The sequence below is a fragment of the Lactuca virosa genome, chromosome 4 (genome assembly GCF_052849685.1).
Source record: "Lactuca virosa cultivar CGN04683 chromosome 4, Lactuca_virosa_CGN04683_v6, whole genome shotgun sequence".
NCBI lineage: Eukaryota > Viridiplantae > Streptophyta > Magnoliopsida > Asterales > Asteraceae > Lactuca > Lactuca virosa.
Window position 1 is genome coordinate 95563092 of NC_136429.1, and position 17268 is coordinate 95580359.

General features: G+C 34.9%; 1 protein-coding gene across 1 annotated transcript; it reads right to left on the reverse strand.

Moving 5' to 3' along the window:
• Positions 1–5141: 5141 nt before the first annotated feature.
• Positions 5142–8710, reverse strand: MEE62 (Leucine-rich repeat protein kinase family protein). The gene is made up of 2 exons (XM_079043470.1): positions 7036–8710; positions 5142–6033 (listed from the first exon to the last, which is right to left on the reverse strand). The coding sequence occupies exons 1-2, from the start codon at positions 8480–8482 to the stop codon at positions 5408–5410; spliced, it is 2073 nt and encodes a 690-aa protein (XP_078899596.1). The 5' UTR covers positions 8483–8710; the 3' UTR covers positions 5142–5407.
• Positions 8711–17268: the final 8558 nt, after the last annotated feature.

The window sequence follows — 17268 nt, forward strand, 5'->3', positions numbered from 1 at the left end:
TACCAACTATAATCCCAAAACCAAATCACCATATATGCATTAAAAAAAAAAAACTCAACAAATACTTAAATACATTTACCGATTTGACTCCATCATAGAGATGCAAATGGCTGGTTCTAATGATTTAAATATCTTCAAATGCTTAGGACGAGTCAGAAAAAAAGGTCTTATCGTTATTATAAATTTTTTATTTTTAAATAAATATATAATATAATAAAGAAAATTAAACCCTATACAACTGTCCACTTTCCCCTTCCTCCCATGAAAAAGCACTGTCTAATATTTCTACCACAAGGCAAAAACTAAAGCATGAACTCATAAATTGAATCACTATATATGATTCAAAGAAACTCAACAAATACACTTACTGACGGTTATTTCAGTGTCTTGACATAAAACTCACCAAATGAGATCAAAATTCCAATCACTCTTACAAGATTAAAATTAATGTAATTATTAACTTCGGATTTGGGAATCACCATTAATGTAATTGTTAATTTTGGATTAAGCAAGCTTGAATCGACATCCACTTTCCACAAGCTCGGATTAAGAAAGTTTGATAATAAAGAGTTTATTCTGATGCACCGATGCCCAAGAATCAAAAATTACATTACAAGAATACAAGAAATATGAAATTTGTTGCTATTAATTTATACTTGAAAGAATAATAAATTGCCTTTTTAATTATCAATGCAATGACATATCCAATAAATAATAATCGTGAAGCAACAAGCCTGAACAAGCCTGATAGAATATCGACTCCTCATCTTCTTCTCTTAGGCGTTGAGTTTTGATTTTGCCACTCACGTTTTCACTTTTCAGTTTCACGAACGCCAATGCCCAGGCCATCAAAACTGATGTGGCGTGGATAAATTTTGGGCCCATATACATTATACCCATAATAACAGATGAACTAAACATTAAGCCCGACCTTTGGGCCGGCCCATGGTGGTTCTAATCACTAATGTACCATTTGTTTGGATGCATGCACATGGTTGGTACATATATAATTATATATGCTTTGCCTGTCTTTGCCACAACTCACAAAGCCGATCTCCTTCAAAAAAAAAAAAAAACTGATTGTTGGAAGCTTTTTTTTTTTTTTTTCAAAATTAACTATGTAAATACCATACATTGTATACAATTTTCATACAACTATTTTACGTTTTTATTCTCATAAACATATTACAAAACACTCAAAAGATGGAACCTTTTTGGGTTCATCTTCATCTTCATCAGACGACAAGATGTTTTTCAACACATTTGTTCAAGCGTTAGGCAACATGATCGATCAAGAAATGGAAAGTTTGAATGTCATCTGAAGGAACCGAGTTGTAATAAACAAAGATCGAGCATGTGCTAACGAACTTCTGGTAGTGATTACTTTGCTGATGATTGATTGTACGACCATAAGTCATCCAAACGATGGTTCCATTTGAGTAGACAAATATTTCTATACATAGCTAATGATTTGGATACAAATTCTTTCAATTGAGATAGGATTATAGAGTAGACGAAATTTTACTACACTTTAAAATTATACACTCGCAATTCGGCTTTTAGCATACAACATCACTACCGACGCACCAAATGAATATATGAAGATGTACGAGATAATAGGACGGGAACGTTCATATTTGTTTTGTGAATATGTTATAGAGCTTTGCAAAAACATATACTTGCAAGAAACCTACAAGAAGTGATGTTGAACAATTGTATGATACACATAAAGAAACATGCAGTTTCCTAGGAATGTTTGGAAGTATTTATTGTATTATGCATTTCGCATAAGAAAATTGTTTCAATGCATGACAAAATCAATTCATACGAGGTGATAACTTAATCCTGTAATATTAGAAGTAGTGGTGTCACATGATCTATGATTTTGTCATTCATACTTTTGTATGGAGGTTAAACAATGACATAAATTTTCTTAACGAGTAGTTGATATTCAACGATATTTCGCTGGGAAAAGAACCAATTTGTTGTGGATGGAAATCAATACACGCATAAGTATTACCTTGCCCATTGCTACAAACTCGTCTTAAACAGTTGTGCTATTTGATCTCCTAATTTTTATAAAATCAAAGTTTGAACTCCATTGATGATTTTCACTAAAACGATTTGGTGACATTTAAAATCATCAATAAATAACTTATAAACACCTAAAATAAAAAAAAAATAACGACATAAGATTATAAAACTGAAAAACCAAGCAATTAATTCCTTTACACGATAGAAATCGGCTCAACCATACAACACTAAATGTCACCTGTTAATGTGAAATAATTGATTTTTTTTCTATATAAAAGTTTTTATAAATAGATGAAATACTTCAATAATATAGGGATACATTTGACGGAGTCTGACATAAATAATATAGAGACACATACTATCTCTCACTCAATTATTGCAATTTATATCGTGAAAGAAGCAAATAATACAAAGCCAAATATGTAGACATATGAAAATAAAAACAATGAGGAAAGACAAAAATAGGTGAAAATGGAGGTCGAGGTCAGGTCCAAAGTAGTTGGGGCTCAGCCACTCATTAGCCTGCTTTTGGTCTTCGTAATTGATTTGTTAACCCATAACACTTGTGTGTACGATATTAGATGTCCTAAATCAATACCATTGGCTTTGTTAGGATGATGTGTTACAAATTAATCGGTTATAATAAAATATTATGTTGTTAAATCAAACATTCAGTAGGATTAAATTATGTTAGCAATTTGACAATAAGATTTGTTTTTCTTCTTCCATATATTTTTATATTTTATCAACAAAAAAGTTCTCTAAAAAAACACCATAACTTATTCAGTTATTTTAAAAATAGCTCATTAATTTTGAATTTGCAAAGTTTGCCATTTTGTATTTCAATAATTAAGAGGCATTTGTTTCTAATAATGTTTTTGGAAAGAAAATATGTCAAATGAGAGTTTCAAAGAATTAAAATATGTTATTCGTGATAATAGAATCATTTTTTTGTTTGGTTTATAAATTTATCAAAAAAATTAAAAAATATATTATGTCATATGATCAAAAATTCAAAATGACAAAAATACCATTTTTATCGTGATGGGGTTGGGTGTACAAGTGTGGGTGGATAGGTGTGAAGTGAGGGTGGATGATTAATCTTTCATGTTTTTGTCAAAAAAAAAAAGGTCAATTTTTGATAGAACTTACATTTTAGTCTTTCAAACTCCTTCCAAATTAGTAAACAAACACATCGTAAATTCTTCATGGGTTTTGTGATTAATTATCGAATTTTAATTTTTGCATGTGATCACCATTACAAATGAATCATGATTGTTAATTATTTTAAGATATGTGGACAACTTTATTGGGTGTCTTTTGTTTTATGAAAGCAAGATAAGAAGAAGAATATTCGAAAGTGAAAATAAAAGTTAGAAAAGGAATAAAGATATCAAAATAAGCCTAAAAAGAAGAAACACAAAAGAATGGAAAAAAATAGTAATAATTATAATTAAAGGTTTTGGGTGATAAAAAACAATGGACAACAGTACAAACAATTAGTGGGATTTCCCTGCCTCACAAGTCACAACTTACCCACTTCTATTTGTCCACCTCTTTGAATTTATTCCATTTTTATTTTTAATTTCAAGATCGATCAAGTACTCCAGTGTTTCATGACTTCATCTGTGTTACGATCGTTATAACTTAATCGAGTGAGACTGCAGTTTTGACTATTGTCTCATTAAACGCACATGCTCTGACTATGGTTGTTTGAAACTGCTTATTTAAAACAAACTTATTATTTTTTAAGAGTTTAATAGTTTATTCAATGTCCAAATAGAATTTAAAAAGGAATGTTTGGATTAAGTATAACACGAAATAACTTGATAACTTGATAAGTCATTTTGCTAGTGTTCAACAAATTTTGCACATATGTGTATTAAGTAAAGTAAACTTACAAAAACTACTTATTTAAATAAATAAGCAAAAAAAAAGTAACTTCAAAAACTTTTTATTCAAGTAAGTTCAAAATATTAATTTAAAACTCATTATTTAAGTCAACAAGTAAAAAGAAAATAACTTATCAAAAACCTTTTATTTAAGTGAATAAATATTTTTGATATTTTTCTATTTAAAAACTAAAAATAACTTATTATCAATGTCAACTGTAAATAAATAAACACTTCAACTAAGCAATCTCAAACACCTCTAGTCGTTTTCATCACCTGGTGTTTAAGGTGCTATTTTTACTTAATAAATTTCGAAAAAATACATTGTTTAAGTTCTTCAATTATATACGATTTTGTTTCTAGCTTAAGTACATATATAACGATTTATAAAGAAACTAAAGAATATAGTTTTTCTTATTCAACATATCTTTTTAAAAATTTGTACTCCATCAATTTTTTGAATTTGTAAGAGGCTATTTGTTAACATTTAAATGGCATCATTTAGAGATTGTCTACTAATTAATCAACATTCAGAATGTTTGGTATAACCTCTAAACAAATTAAGAGCCTCATATTCACCTTTAAAATCTAAACAGATAAACAACTTAACCATTAAAATAAAATGGTGAAATTGAATGATATCATTTAGAAGTGACATATGAATCAGGCGACATTGAGATTCTTTGATATAACATATTAACATCCGAGCAAATTCAACCTTTAAATAGTTAAACAACATTGCGTTCTCTAGACATCTAACCAATATTTACCAAACAACCAAAAATATGCCATTATATTTTCAACATTAGATATAATTTTATATAGACAACAATTCATTTCGACAACACTATTATGTCTAATTTATTGCATTTACGTGTTTTCTTAGATAACGCGTTATCATCATAGACAATTGTCGATAAAGTAGTTCCCCATATTTAATTACCTTGACATACTTTATTTCTATTCAAAATTCTAGAACATAAGTTGTATTATTGTTTTCCCAATAACCGTTTGTAGCCTTTTTTTTTGTTAGTTTTATTTGTGGTTGAATGAAAGAGTGTTACTAACTTACTATTCATATACAGATTTGACAAAAATAATATGTATCTAGTAAAAATAAATATTAAAATGATCACCAATCAATTGGTCACATGGTTGTCACGTGACTTTCCTAACGAAGATGCACATTGCATCAGCCACTTATACCTTATGCAATTTTCATGATAAACTTACCATAAATGGAAGTTGGACTTTTCTTCAATTCCAAATATGTACGCATTTGAAAGCAACCAACCATGCAACCACTCTCCAGTCAATCAACAAAACTACAAACCAAAACCACTTCTCAAACTAAAAACCCAAATCCAGGAAAGCGTACAACTTTACATGCAGGATATACAACCCCTAACAAAACAAATTTCCTGGATTTAGCAATCATAGCTCTGGATTCCGATCGACGGCGACAAAACACAAAAAGTCCGTCAGTTTAACTCCGCCGTGATGGGATGAATGTCTTTAAGCATCCCAAGAACCTGCTGCATCGTGGGTCTTTTCCCAGGCGTCTCCGCCGTGCACAGGTACCCAACACGGAGGCACTCCACCATCTCACTCACTGAGTTATCCCCGAGTCGCAGCCTCGAGTCCAATGCATCCACCCCTCGTCCTTCCCTTACCAACTTCCTCGCTTTCACCACCGTTTCTTCCGACCCCGTTTGACCGGTCAAGAGCTCGATCAACACAACGCCGAAACTGAACACGTCGGAATCGGTGGTCTGTGCATGGACTCGGTCATGGTCATGACTCAGTCCGATGCCGGCGATTCGGGGATCGAGATAATCTGATAGGAGGATGTTGGAAGGAACGAGGTGGCCATGCACCACCGGTGTGGATTGAGCATGGTGGAGATAGGCTAGGCCACGGGCTATTCCGATGGCTATATTGTGACGTGTACGCCACTCCATTTTTTCCGGCGATGATGAATCGACGGGATACTCCCACGTATCGGTGCTCCAGTCTTCCACGTCAGTTTTGCCGGTTGGGAGCTCTTGTAGCCACCGGTGGAGATCGCCGTTGGCCATGAACTCGTATAACACCAGCTTTTCCTTGCCTATCATTTGCAAAATAACATTATTCAATATTTTATGTAACTCCAAAATTTAAATAAAATGGTGTGATTTCAAATTTTGGAAAACTTAAATGTGAATTTTTTTTTTGGATTGAATCCATAATAAATGTTGAATAAGTGCAATAAATTCTAAACACCCAACAAACGTACTCAATGATCTTTGAAATAACACTGCACTTTAAATACAAAAGAATAACTATTTAATAAATATCCCTACAAATATCATACAAAGTAGTTGAAATTCATTTTATTATATAAATGATTTCACCCTTTCTATACTACTTCACATGTCTTGTAGCAATTTCGGGAAGTATGTTATCAATGTTGCATGTTGCATACCTTTTTGCTTAAATATTTGTATTATATAATATAATGCATAACTTCTTTTAAACCAACTTTAACAAGTGGGTATATATATATATATATATATATATATATATATATATATATATATATATATATATATACCCAGTTGGTTTAAAAGAAGTTATGCATCATAATGATCGTTTTTTGGAGTACTTGTATTCAAAATTTGTGCTTTTTTGTAAATTTTCTGACCAACTTTTCATCTCTGGCCTTTCCTGCCCATATCTTCTAGCCTTCACATGTTCAGATTTGACTTTTACAAATATGGTCAAAATTGAAATACGTGGTAATTTCTTTTAATCAAGTACACTACTACTAGACAACTCAATCACGAAAGCCTACAAGTAACAACCAATAGGGGGCAAATTAGCCATTTAGGACCTCAGAATGCCCATTACTCATTGACAAAAGTTAATATTAACATGAGTTAATATGATAAGTTATAAATATTTGTTTCATGAAAGCGACTTAACAAAAAAATAGTCAGAAAATGTGCGTTCAAGTCGATGTTGTTTTAGCTTTTGGACTTGGTGTTGGCTCATTGTATTGTAGCGTAATAAGATTGTAGTCGTGAATTTTGCAAAAATGGAAAAGTAAATGTGAAAAGACGAAACTAACCTGCAATGCAGTAACCAGAAATGGGTAACAAATTAGGATGCTTGAGCTTTGAGAGGTTTTCAAACATAGCTACAGCATCATCATGACTCATCCCTCGAGCATTCTCCAACACCTTGACAGCCACGTGGATCTCACCTGGCAATACGGCTCGATACACGGGCCCACACCTGCCTTCTGCCAGCAAGGACTCTTTCCCAAACTGTGACGTGGCAGCCATCAGGTCTTTGAAAGTAAAACTCATCAATGGCTTCTCAAACATCACCACCGCCGCTGACGACGGTTCCCGGACGTCAACCACCCATGACGAACCGGACTCGGTTTCAAAAGAAAACGGACCGGATTTTTCGATCTTGAATGGTTGGTGTTGGTGAACCGGTTTGGAGATTGCCCATTTGTTTCTTTTTGCCATCTTTCTCTTCTTATATATGCAATATATGCATACACCCATCGCTAATAATATTAAAAATGATACCGAAGATATGATTATGATCCAAATTAACCTCCTTTTCGAACTGGGTTTTTTGTATTCCTTCACGGAATTTGGATCTTTGGGGTTACTATGCGCTGAAAGAATCTGGTGTGGCTTGACATGTGATTCTTTTGGGGCATGATGAACAGGAACAGTAGCAGTATGATTCACGGAAGTGTTTGAAAATTTGAACAACATTCCAGAGTTAATGAAAGAAGAATTTCCAAATCTTTGAACTTTCTCATACGGCAATACACCAGAGAAATTATTGAACGAGATGTTCAAGAAATTGATGTTCGAAAGTGGAGGGAAATCATCGGGAAATGTGCCACTCATATGATTGTTTGCAACATCCAAGAACTCTAATGAGGTCAGATTCGAGATGGGTTTTAAATCACCTGAGATATTACAGCTCGAAAGATCAAGATGTTGGAGTTTCTTGACAGAATTTAAACCAAAAGGTAAAACCTTTAAGTTATTATAAGACATATCAAGAACCGATAGGTTTGAGAAATTGGACAGATGAGCTAAGTTAGTGAACCTGTTAAAAGAAAGATTCAGAACTTGAATCGAGCTCAAACCCGACCCGGATTCAAACCCGATTGTACCTCCAAGCTTGTTCTTCGACAGATTTACTTCAACTAAATTTGGAATCGACCAAAACCATGCTGGTATATAACCTTTAAGAGAGTTGTTCGAAAGGTTAATGGTGTGGATGTGAGTTAAGTTCTTGAGGAACTTCCATGAAAGAGCTCCAGTAAGGTTTCTTGACGACAGATTAATCTCCGAGATTTGCGAGTTTGAGCAGACTAACCATGAAGAATTGAAATTGTAAACAGACATGAAGGCCTTCGAGATGATAACATGGTCTGTGTTGTTGCAATTTGCTGATTCTGATAACATAAAGAACGTCGAAAGAACCAGTGTTGTAACGAAACACGAAAAAAGATTCATATTCTTCGTGGGTCTTTGCAGCATTAGATGCTTGATCTTGTTGTTACTGTTGCTTTCATGGAGTTGAAGGGGGGGTTTTTGAAGCTGATAGAGGAGCAGATATGGTGGAGTTAGAAAGAGATAGAGGGAAGTGGAGTTGAAATGGTGGAAGAAGGTTTGGTTTTGTGAAGAAGAGAGTCATAAATTGAATAAAATAATATTAAAATAGTTTGTCACTTGGGATTTGATAAGCGTAACTCAAACATAAGGATACAAAACAAAGGCATTATGTGATTGTAATATGTCATAGTTATTCTATTTATTCATTATCAAACACATTTACATGTATTTTTTAGATTATTATATTATAAAGTATCTTAGATTGATAAGATTTCTTTCTAGGCTTGCAATTGGTACTTCAAAATGAAGATTTTTTTTACCCTAACTCTATAACTTGTGTTATTATATTATTATATTTTGTTATGAAATTATTTATAGTTATATATTAGAATATTAATTTACTATATTTCTTGAATGTTTATTCTAGTGATTAGCATGTGATAATTCATATTCAATTGTGCATCGTTTAAGGAGACGTATATTCTTTTGATATTAATATTAATCTATCTTCTTATGAGTATCATATATTAAAAACTTAATATATATAATTAAATCAAATTTGAAATTACAACATATACATTGATAATTTCACAATACAACTTTGGCTGTTAAATTGTATATTTTATTTTATTTTTTCGTTTGGAAAGATAATAACAATATATTGTAGATTTTCATTATTATTACATTATAAATAGCATATATAGAATTGTATAACTTATAAATGCAGTGAAAAATAGATAATACATCTTATTTTATTATTTAAATATCACATTATTATAATGTTGATACTTTGATATGTATTATAGATTATAACATTATGCATCCTAACATTGAATTCTTGTGGTTGATGAGTTAAATTTATACACAAGGTCCAATATTATAACCTAACACAACCAAAATATATTTTATAAATTGTTAATTAGATGTTAATATAGTAATTATATTAATATAGAAGCTATTACAAAATGATCATGACATGGATGAAACTATTTTATTATTACATGATAAAAATAACCTTACTACATAAATTATAAATATTCGGTATTGTGGAAGATATTTCGCATTATTTTCCTCAATCATGGCAAGATTATTTGAGTTAAATGCCCTTTGGAGTGGTATACCTAAAAGTCCAAAAATCAAAAGAACAGGTAATAAAAGCTCTTGTTTCTTCGTGCGTTTGGTTCCAATGGTGTCCATTTCATGACTGCAACTTGTGGGGGCTCACAACAATGGCTTTGAATGCTTTTAACATTTCACATTTCTTTTTCTTTCAAATTCTACTTTAACTTGGTATGATTATATATATATAAAATACAAAAAAAATCAATAAATGATTTTAAACAATAAACTATATATGAACAATCTTTTTTGCCCAAATACGAAAAAAAAAATGCACATACACGTGGGAAAACAATGAACGGTTTTAGTTTTTATAATATATATAAAAGTCAACTGGAAATTGGGTTTTAAAATTTGTTACAACATTAGTAATTAAACAAAGAAGCATAGAATTTGAAATCTTAAAAATACATATCGAACGTGGTATTTTGAAACTGAACGTAAGTGCTCAGACAATTGGTTAATTTTTACTTGTTTATGATCATTCTGCTACTATCATGTTGGTCTATAAAGATCTAAATAGTATATAAATTTATACATTTTTAGGGCTTACATTTGGTCCTCATCTCAAAGATCAAAGATTTAGATACTATAAATATTGTGATCAAAGATTTAGATACTATAAATATTGTTTGGTTTATAATTCAATATAGGTGGTTTTGCAAGCCGGTGTGTATAACACATGATGATGACATTATAGAAGAATAAAATCTAAATGAAGTTAAGTTCAAAAAGTCATCGTTTAAAAGAAATTTAGTACATTTTGACAAGATTTAAAATCCAAACTAAAACATAAACTAACTAAAAATTGAGATGTGATTCTTAGAATTTCTGATTTTACTTTATATGCATTTAAAACGAAATCAAATCAATTGAACCAAAATTGTAAAAGTGTTGGTTTGCGCCCCATGGAAGACGGTACAAAAACGAGGGGTGTTTTTTTAAAACTAGCGGCATCGTTTAATCAATTTAGTCGATAAAGGTGTTCTTATTCACTCATGTTTTTTGAATTAGAGTGGGTGATGGTACACAAGCACAATTTTGAAAAAACTCGACAATCGGTTTTATTATAAAGCAAACCATATATTAAAAGAAAACAACTCTAGCAATGTGTAAACTAACAAGTGAAAGACATATACCGATTATGGTTACGTATTATTATCAAAGAAAAGTACAAATACAATGAAAGGGAAAAACATAATATATAGAGTGGCAAATTAGGGTTTCTTAGTTAAAAAGCCCAATATAAACTCAATAAAAGATAAAGCTTAAAATCTTATTAGGCTAACACAAGGAACTAGAGCACAAAAAACATTACAAATTGTTCAAAGGATGTTGCATCCAATAAACTCATTTACTCCATCTCATTGCCAATCAGTGGGAGCGATTGATTTTGGTAGTGGCGGAGACCGATTAGCTAGAGAAGCGGTTGAGATGTCCCAATATGCTATTATGATGGAGTTGCTGTTTTTTCTTTACTCCACCACAGGTTCAAGACAAGTGGTTGTAGTCATTGGATACGTCTGAATACTTTTTGGTTAACTCTGTGCGGGTTCATATAAATGACGTGCTCCTTCCGAGTGGGAATTATCAGACTAGTTGAAATTGTTTTATCTTGAAAAAGGTAAACATTTTCAATTTGTAACACCCGGTTTCGAATTGCTTCATTATTCGGGCCTACGGCCCGATCATCAGTTATCATAAGGCTTGGGAGCTTGGGGAAGAAAGGATTTGACCCTTTTTGGATAAGGATGTTAAAGTTTAAGTGACTCGAGTGTTCGATGGTGTTTCGGAGCCCAAGGGCATAATCATAATTTGTTAACTCGGTCCTTTATGAATTTTGGGTTTAGTTCGGAGAACTTCAAGGCTATGATGGGTTGCTATAAGTTTAGGGCTTCTCGTCACCTTTCTGTGGATATAAAGTTCGTCGGAAACAGACTTAGATCGAGGAAGTTATGGCCTTCGGAGTATTTAGGGTTTTAGAGGGAACACTAGTACGCGGGGCGTACTGCTGCGGAGATCAGTACACTTGGCGTAAAGTGGTGTACGCAGGGCGTGCTGCGAAGGATGGTGCGGGGGTGAGAGGCATCATACGCTGGGCGTACGAGGAGTACGTTGGTCGTACGAGGGTCAGTTAAGGAAACCCTAATTTTTGTGTTGTGCCCTATATAAGCTTTATGATAGCCCCTTTTGGTCATTTCTAAGTCAGCCTCCATGCTCTAAAACCCTAATTCGACCCCCTAGCCCATGTTTGGTGATCTTGAAGTTCTTATGAGATTTGTGGAGGGTTTTGTGGATCTAGAAGAAGAAAGAGGAACTTGAAGACTTGTTCTTTGAATGAAAGCTTTGAGATCTAGCATTTGCATCTCCTTTTGGTAGCTTGGGAGGTATAAAGTTCAAACCTTGCCTTTTCATTTCATGGATATTCTTCTTGGTGCATTTTTGGTCATTTTGACCCCTTTTGGTTGATGAGTGAGAGTAAAAGTCGTTTCTGAAGCTTGAAATTGTAGATCTGGATATATCATGGGTTCTTTGGGCATAAATGTGCAAACTTTATGGTGGTTTTGGTTCCATGCAAGTAATAAGTCAAGTATTAAGCTCTTTTGAGCTCTAGAGTCCCATTTAGCCATGCATGCACATAAAGTTGGCAACTTTATGTGATTAACCACCTTGGAGAATTCAGATCAGAGCTTAGATCCAAGTTTTAATGGATTAAGTGATGCATTTTTAAAGATTGTCTTGGTTGGTGAGTACGTTGGGTGTACAAGTATGTACACTGCGCATACAAGCCTTCCATATTGTATGCTCATCGTACAGGCTGAGTACGCCCCGCGTTGTCGGCAGACTTGGGCTTTTTCATTTTGGGCTTCGGTTTGGGCTTGGTTGTGTTGGGCCATGTTGGGCCATCTGGATTTTTATAGTTGGATTGTTGTGACTTGCTGGACTTTTCTTGGGTAAAGGCCCATGGAAGGAATTGGGCCCAATTTGGAAAATTGAGCCATATTTGGGTCTTAGATGTTTATTTTGGATTTTTGGGCCTTTGGTCATCTAGTTGGGCCCATTGTAGACATGCCTAGTATTCCATCCCGAGGCTGATTGGACCAGGCATGAATATTTGAGCATGCATGTTGTATATGTTGTCTGTTTGTGTGGTGGTATTTTGGGGGAACTCACTAAGTTTTGTGCTTACAGTTTTGTTTATGGTTTCAGGTTCTTCAGATGATTCGTGACAAGGCGAAGGCGTGACCGTACACATCCTTGGTTTTACAACAGACTGAATCTTGGGAGACTCTGATTTTAAATCATGTTCTGGAAATAATGTTTTTGTAAACACTTTTGTTAATAAATGAGGTTGTTTTGAAAAGCTTAAATTTGTTGAGATTTTTGGGATGTTACAAGTTGGCATCAAAGCCTTGGTTTGAGTGAATTGGAGGAACACTTGTGTGAATCCAATCTCAAACTAAGGAAAAAGGTTTTTTTTAAATGATTTTCAAAGTAAGGGTTTTAAAAATAATTTTCAAAGTTGCTTTCAAAAAAACCAAAAGTGGATGAGATGTGTACGATCATCCGGAGCCAGTAAGTTGACCCCAAATTACCACACTGTTCTTTGATATTGTGATATGTTAGAACATCATGCTAGTAATAGGCTAGAGATCTTCAGGAATTGCATGATAGAATTGTCTGATTATATGATGCCTTATCTTTTATAGAATCCCTGATTGATTGTTGTATGACTCTTTCGCGTGTGAACTGGCTATTGAGTGAATACACTAAGTTACATGCTACATGGTTTATATGATCTTAGGATAAGGGATTTGGTCCTGCTGCGCAGCTCTTGTCTGAGTCCAACCGTTGTGGGATTGAGTCTTTTATCCTAAGATTGTTTAAATTGTGGGGCATGTGATTGTTATCATGCGATAGTCATCTGGAACCAATGAAGGGTCACGTGGCGGTTAGTGGTAGGGTGAGTTGTGTGGGGTCATCCGGCCAGTTGCGTTATTGGGTGAGGAGGCAATGGTTCCCTTAGAGTGGGTGCGATTCATAGCGGGTAAGTGTGAGGAATGTTTAGCCACTCTTGAGAGAGTGAGGGCGGAGCGAAGGTGTGCCAAGATGTTGGGCGATTGAGATCGAGCGTTCGTATGAGAATCCGCCTGATTTTATTTAGTGCTAGTCGCTCCTCTGCTCGAATGCTGCTTGCTTTGTGCTTTGTGGGACCATGTCGATGAGAGTTAACCATCAAATGAATACATTAAATTACATGTTATGAAGGTTAAATAATCTTCAAATGAAGGACTTGGACCTATTGCGCAGCTCTTGTCTGAGTCCAACCGTTGTAGTGTTGAGTCCTTTAGTTGAAGGATTATCTAAGCTTGGTTGCATGTAACTGTATTCATGAAGTGGTTATCTGACATTGGTAGGGGTCCTTCAGCAGCTGATGACAGAGGGGGTGTGGGTGAATCCTAGGATAGCCTAGGGAGTATTTTAGTGAGGTTGCTTCGATGTTGAGCAAGTTTAAGGAGTATTTTGTGACTAAGTCTTAAAGGACCCGAAATGATTCTTGAAGAAAGTATGGATAGGTGTGGAAGGTAGTATTGGGCCCGTACTACTGGAAGCACAGGATCTATACTTGAATCAAGGAAGGTTTCGGGGATGCTAAGGGTTGGTCAGGGAAGGTTGCATGGTTGGATACCATGATGCGTGACAATGTTTTTGTTCCTGTCGATATTTTGGGTTGTTTGGTGCAAACCTAGTGAGTTTCTTGGTTGGAGGCCTCGGAGGTTTTGCTCGAGGCCGGGTATTCGAGTCGCGGGACACAAGAAGGGGACGATGATTATGATCGGCTTGGGTTTTGCAGTTGGAGGTGGGATGGTTGATTGATGGATTAGAATGTTGTTATCTGTGGCAAGGGTTATGCCCTTTCAGTTTTTCCGAGTTCGGAGAAAGAGTGAGCATGCTCGTATTTTCTAGAGTTAGGAAGGGTGGTACCTGCTTACGTTGGTTTGAGTTATGATTGGTTTCGGCGCCAGTCAGTGGCGAGTCTAGAATATAAATCTACGTGGTTCACTAATTAGGGTTGATTCAAGAAAAAAATCGGGTTTAATCGGACCGGTTCAACTAGAAAATTAATCGATTCAACATTTATAAAAACTAGTGGTGAGAGGACTAAAACCAATTGCCGATCATTCTTTAAATTTTGTTTTTGAATAAAATCAATTTAAAATTTAAAATAAAGCCAAATTTATTTTATCAATTCATAATATTTATTTATAAATGTGTAAGTTATATATATATATATATATATATATATATATATATATATATATAACTTTCCTTTAATCAAAAAATGGCTGCCTATACATATATAAAAACATATATATGTAAGCCAGTTATTACTCATGAATAGTCATTAATAAATATGTGAGTAAAGGTTTTTTCATTTTTTTAAAGGGTAATGATATGAATATTTAAAAGTAAAACAAAAATAATAATACGATGTGTATAGCTCTTTTTTCGTCCATTCTCCTTAATGGACTTAGGAAAATGGCAAAAGCCCATTCCTTGTAAATGATTGGTAAAAGCCTATTCCCTCTAAATGATTTTCTAAATGATTTGTAACCTAAATGTTTCTTTTTCTCTCTTTCCTTTGGTAGCCGTTCCAAAGCTTCAAGATCGATGTATCACGAATTGATTTCTTTCTTTTTCTTTCCCACTCAAAATCTCTTCATCTTTCTCTTTCTTTTTTTTAAGGTAGGTCCTTAGAAAACTTCAAGGTAGTTCCTAAATATCTTGGTATATAATTTCTAGTATTATTGATAAAATTAGGTGGTTCATGTGACCCACCTTGGGCACATGTAAACTCGCCCCTGTCGCCAGTGCGTGGTAGTTCGAGCCCTAAGTGGGGGAGAACCGGGATTCTCGGGTTGAGTTTTTGTAGACGTTGAGGGATTTTCCAGTTTGTTGTTTGGATTTGGGTTCAGATTAGTTGGACAGATGTTGATCAGTAGGTCTTTTCCAGAAGCGAGTATGTTCAGTTCCATATGAGTCTTGATTCTCCGGATTAAGTGTCAATGTGTCCTCGACCTCTGGTTGTTGGATTCATCATTTAGCTGAGGTTCCCTCGAAGGTTACATTGTGGATCCGAATGTCAATGGTCGGGTCAACCTATCATCAAGTTCAGTGTGTTCTATATTCCTTTGGTCTTCGGGTATGTTTACCCTCAATGGTGGAGTGGGAACTTGGTTCATAACAGACTTAGGTTTTGGTAACCTTCGGGGTCACCTTGGAAGTCTTCTCGCGATAGATACATAGTGGTGGAATCCATTCAGTCACAATCAAGTATGGGATCTTGTTTTGACTGCACGTGAGGATGCTTTCTGTTATTGAGTGAGGTGTTATTTCGATTGTCTGGTATTTCTTCTCTCTTTGGATGAGATTATGGGTTCCCTAAGTATGTGTTTGGGGGTATTTCATGTGAGCTAGTCATTAGGCAAGATAGCATTGGAGCACTTGGTTGGAATTATGTGCATGGTTCTTTTGGGTTATAGCCTTCGAATTGGACCAAGATCGCAACCGTTATCCTATTCGCGGGTCGCGTGCGACCATTTTTTTGTAAGGTTTTGCTTTGGTAGCAGCTTTATGGTGCTCAATTGGCATTGTGAGGAAGTTGAATAGGTTCCTTCAAGGCATGGAATGAGGTGAGTATCTTTAGGCCCAGAGTGTTGGGAGATCGATGCGATGGCGACAAGGTTGGTGTGTTATCGGGAGCATTCCAGACATGGGATGAGGGCCAGGGAGGGCATTCCAGACTCATGTTGTGGGCTTGGAGGCAATTTAGACCTATGTTGATGACCTTGTAAGGGTATTCCAGTCATAGGCTAAGGGCCTAGTGAACAGGGTTGTTCATTTCTTCTACTTGTGGTGCTTTCGGTGTTGACGCGCTGATGAAAGTCAGGCGAGTCACAAATCTGTTGGTTGGATAAAGGTAGCAGTAAGGGTTGTGGGGAGTATCAATCAGGTATCAGAAAGCCTTTGTGGTATGTATGCATTATATTTCCAGATGTTCGCAAGCTGTTGTTAGGGTTTTGATTTTCAAGATTGGAAATTGCTTATGAGGTCGCAAGTCATAAATTTCTTTATGAATGTATCGGGTGGTTGTCCAAGTGAGGGTGCACCTGAGGCGACAGGAGTTGGATGTAATGCGGAAATATTCGGTTTGATCATCTTTGCTCGTTGAAGCAGTGGTTGGTAATGGCATAATAGAGAGTCAAGGGTTATTAAGGTTTGGTACATTATATGGTTTGGTTTTGGGTGAAGTTCGCAATCGGTATGTTTTAAGGATCATTATGCGTGTTTCTGGTAGTGTCTCCAGTCAGGGACTAGGGGTAGATTCATAAATGGATGCTCTCCAGTTGTAGGGAAGGGTCTTCGAGAAGAATATGGGTGGCCATTTTTGAGTGGGCTTTTAGTGGAAACTCGCGTTGGGAATCGCGAGTGTATCCGTGCAAGGTCTGTGCTCAGGAAGATGTGGATTAAGAAATTTGTATGTCAAAGGCATCAACTGGAGGGTTCAGGATTTAGCTCATGTGTTTGTG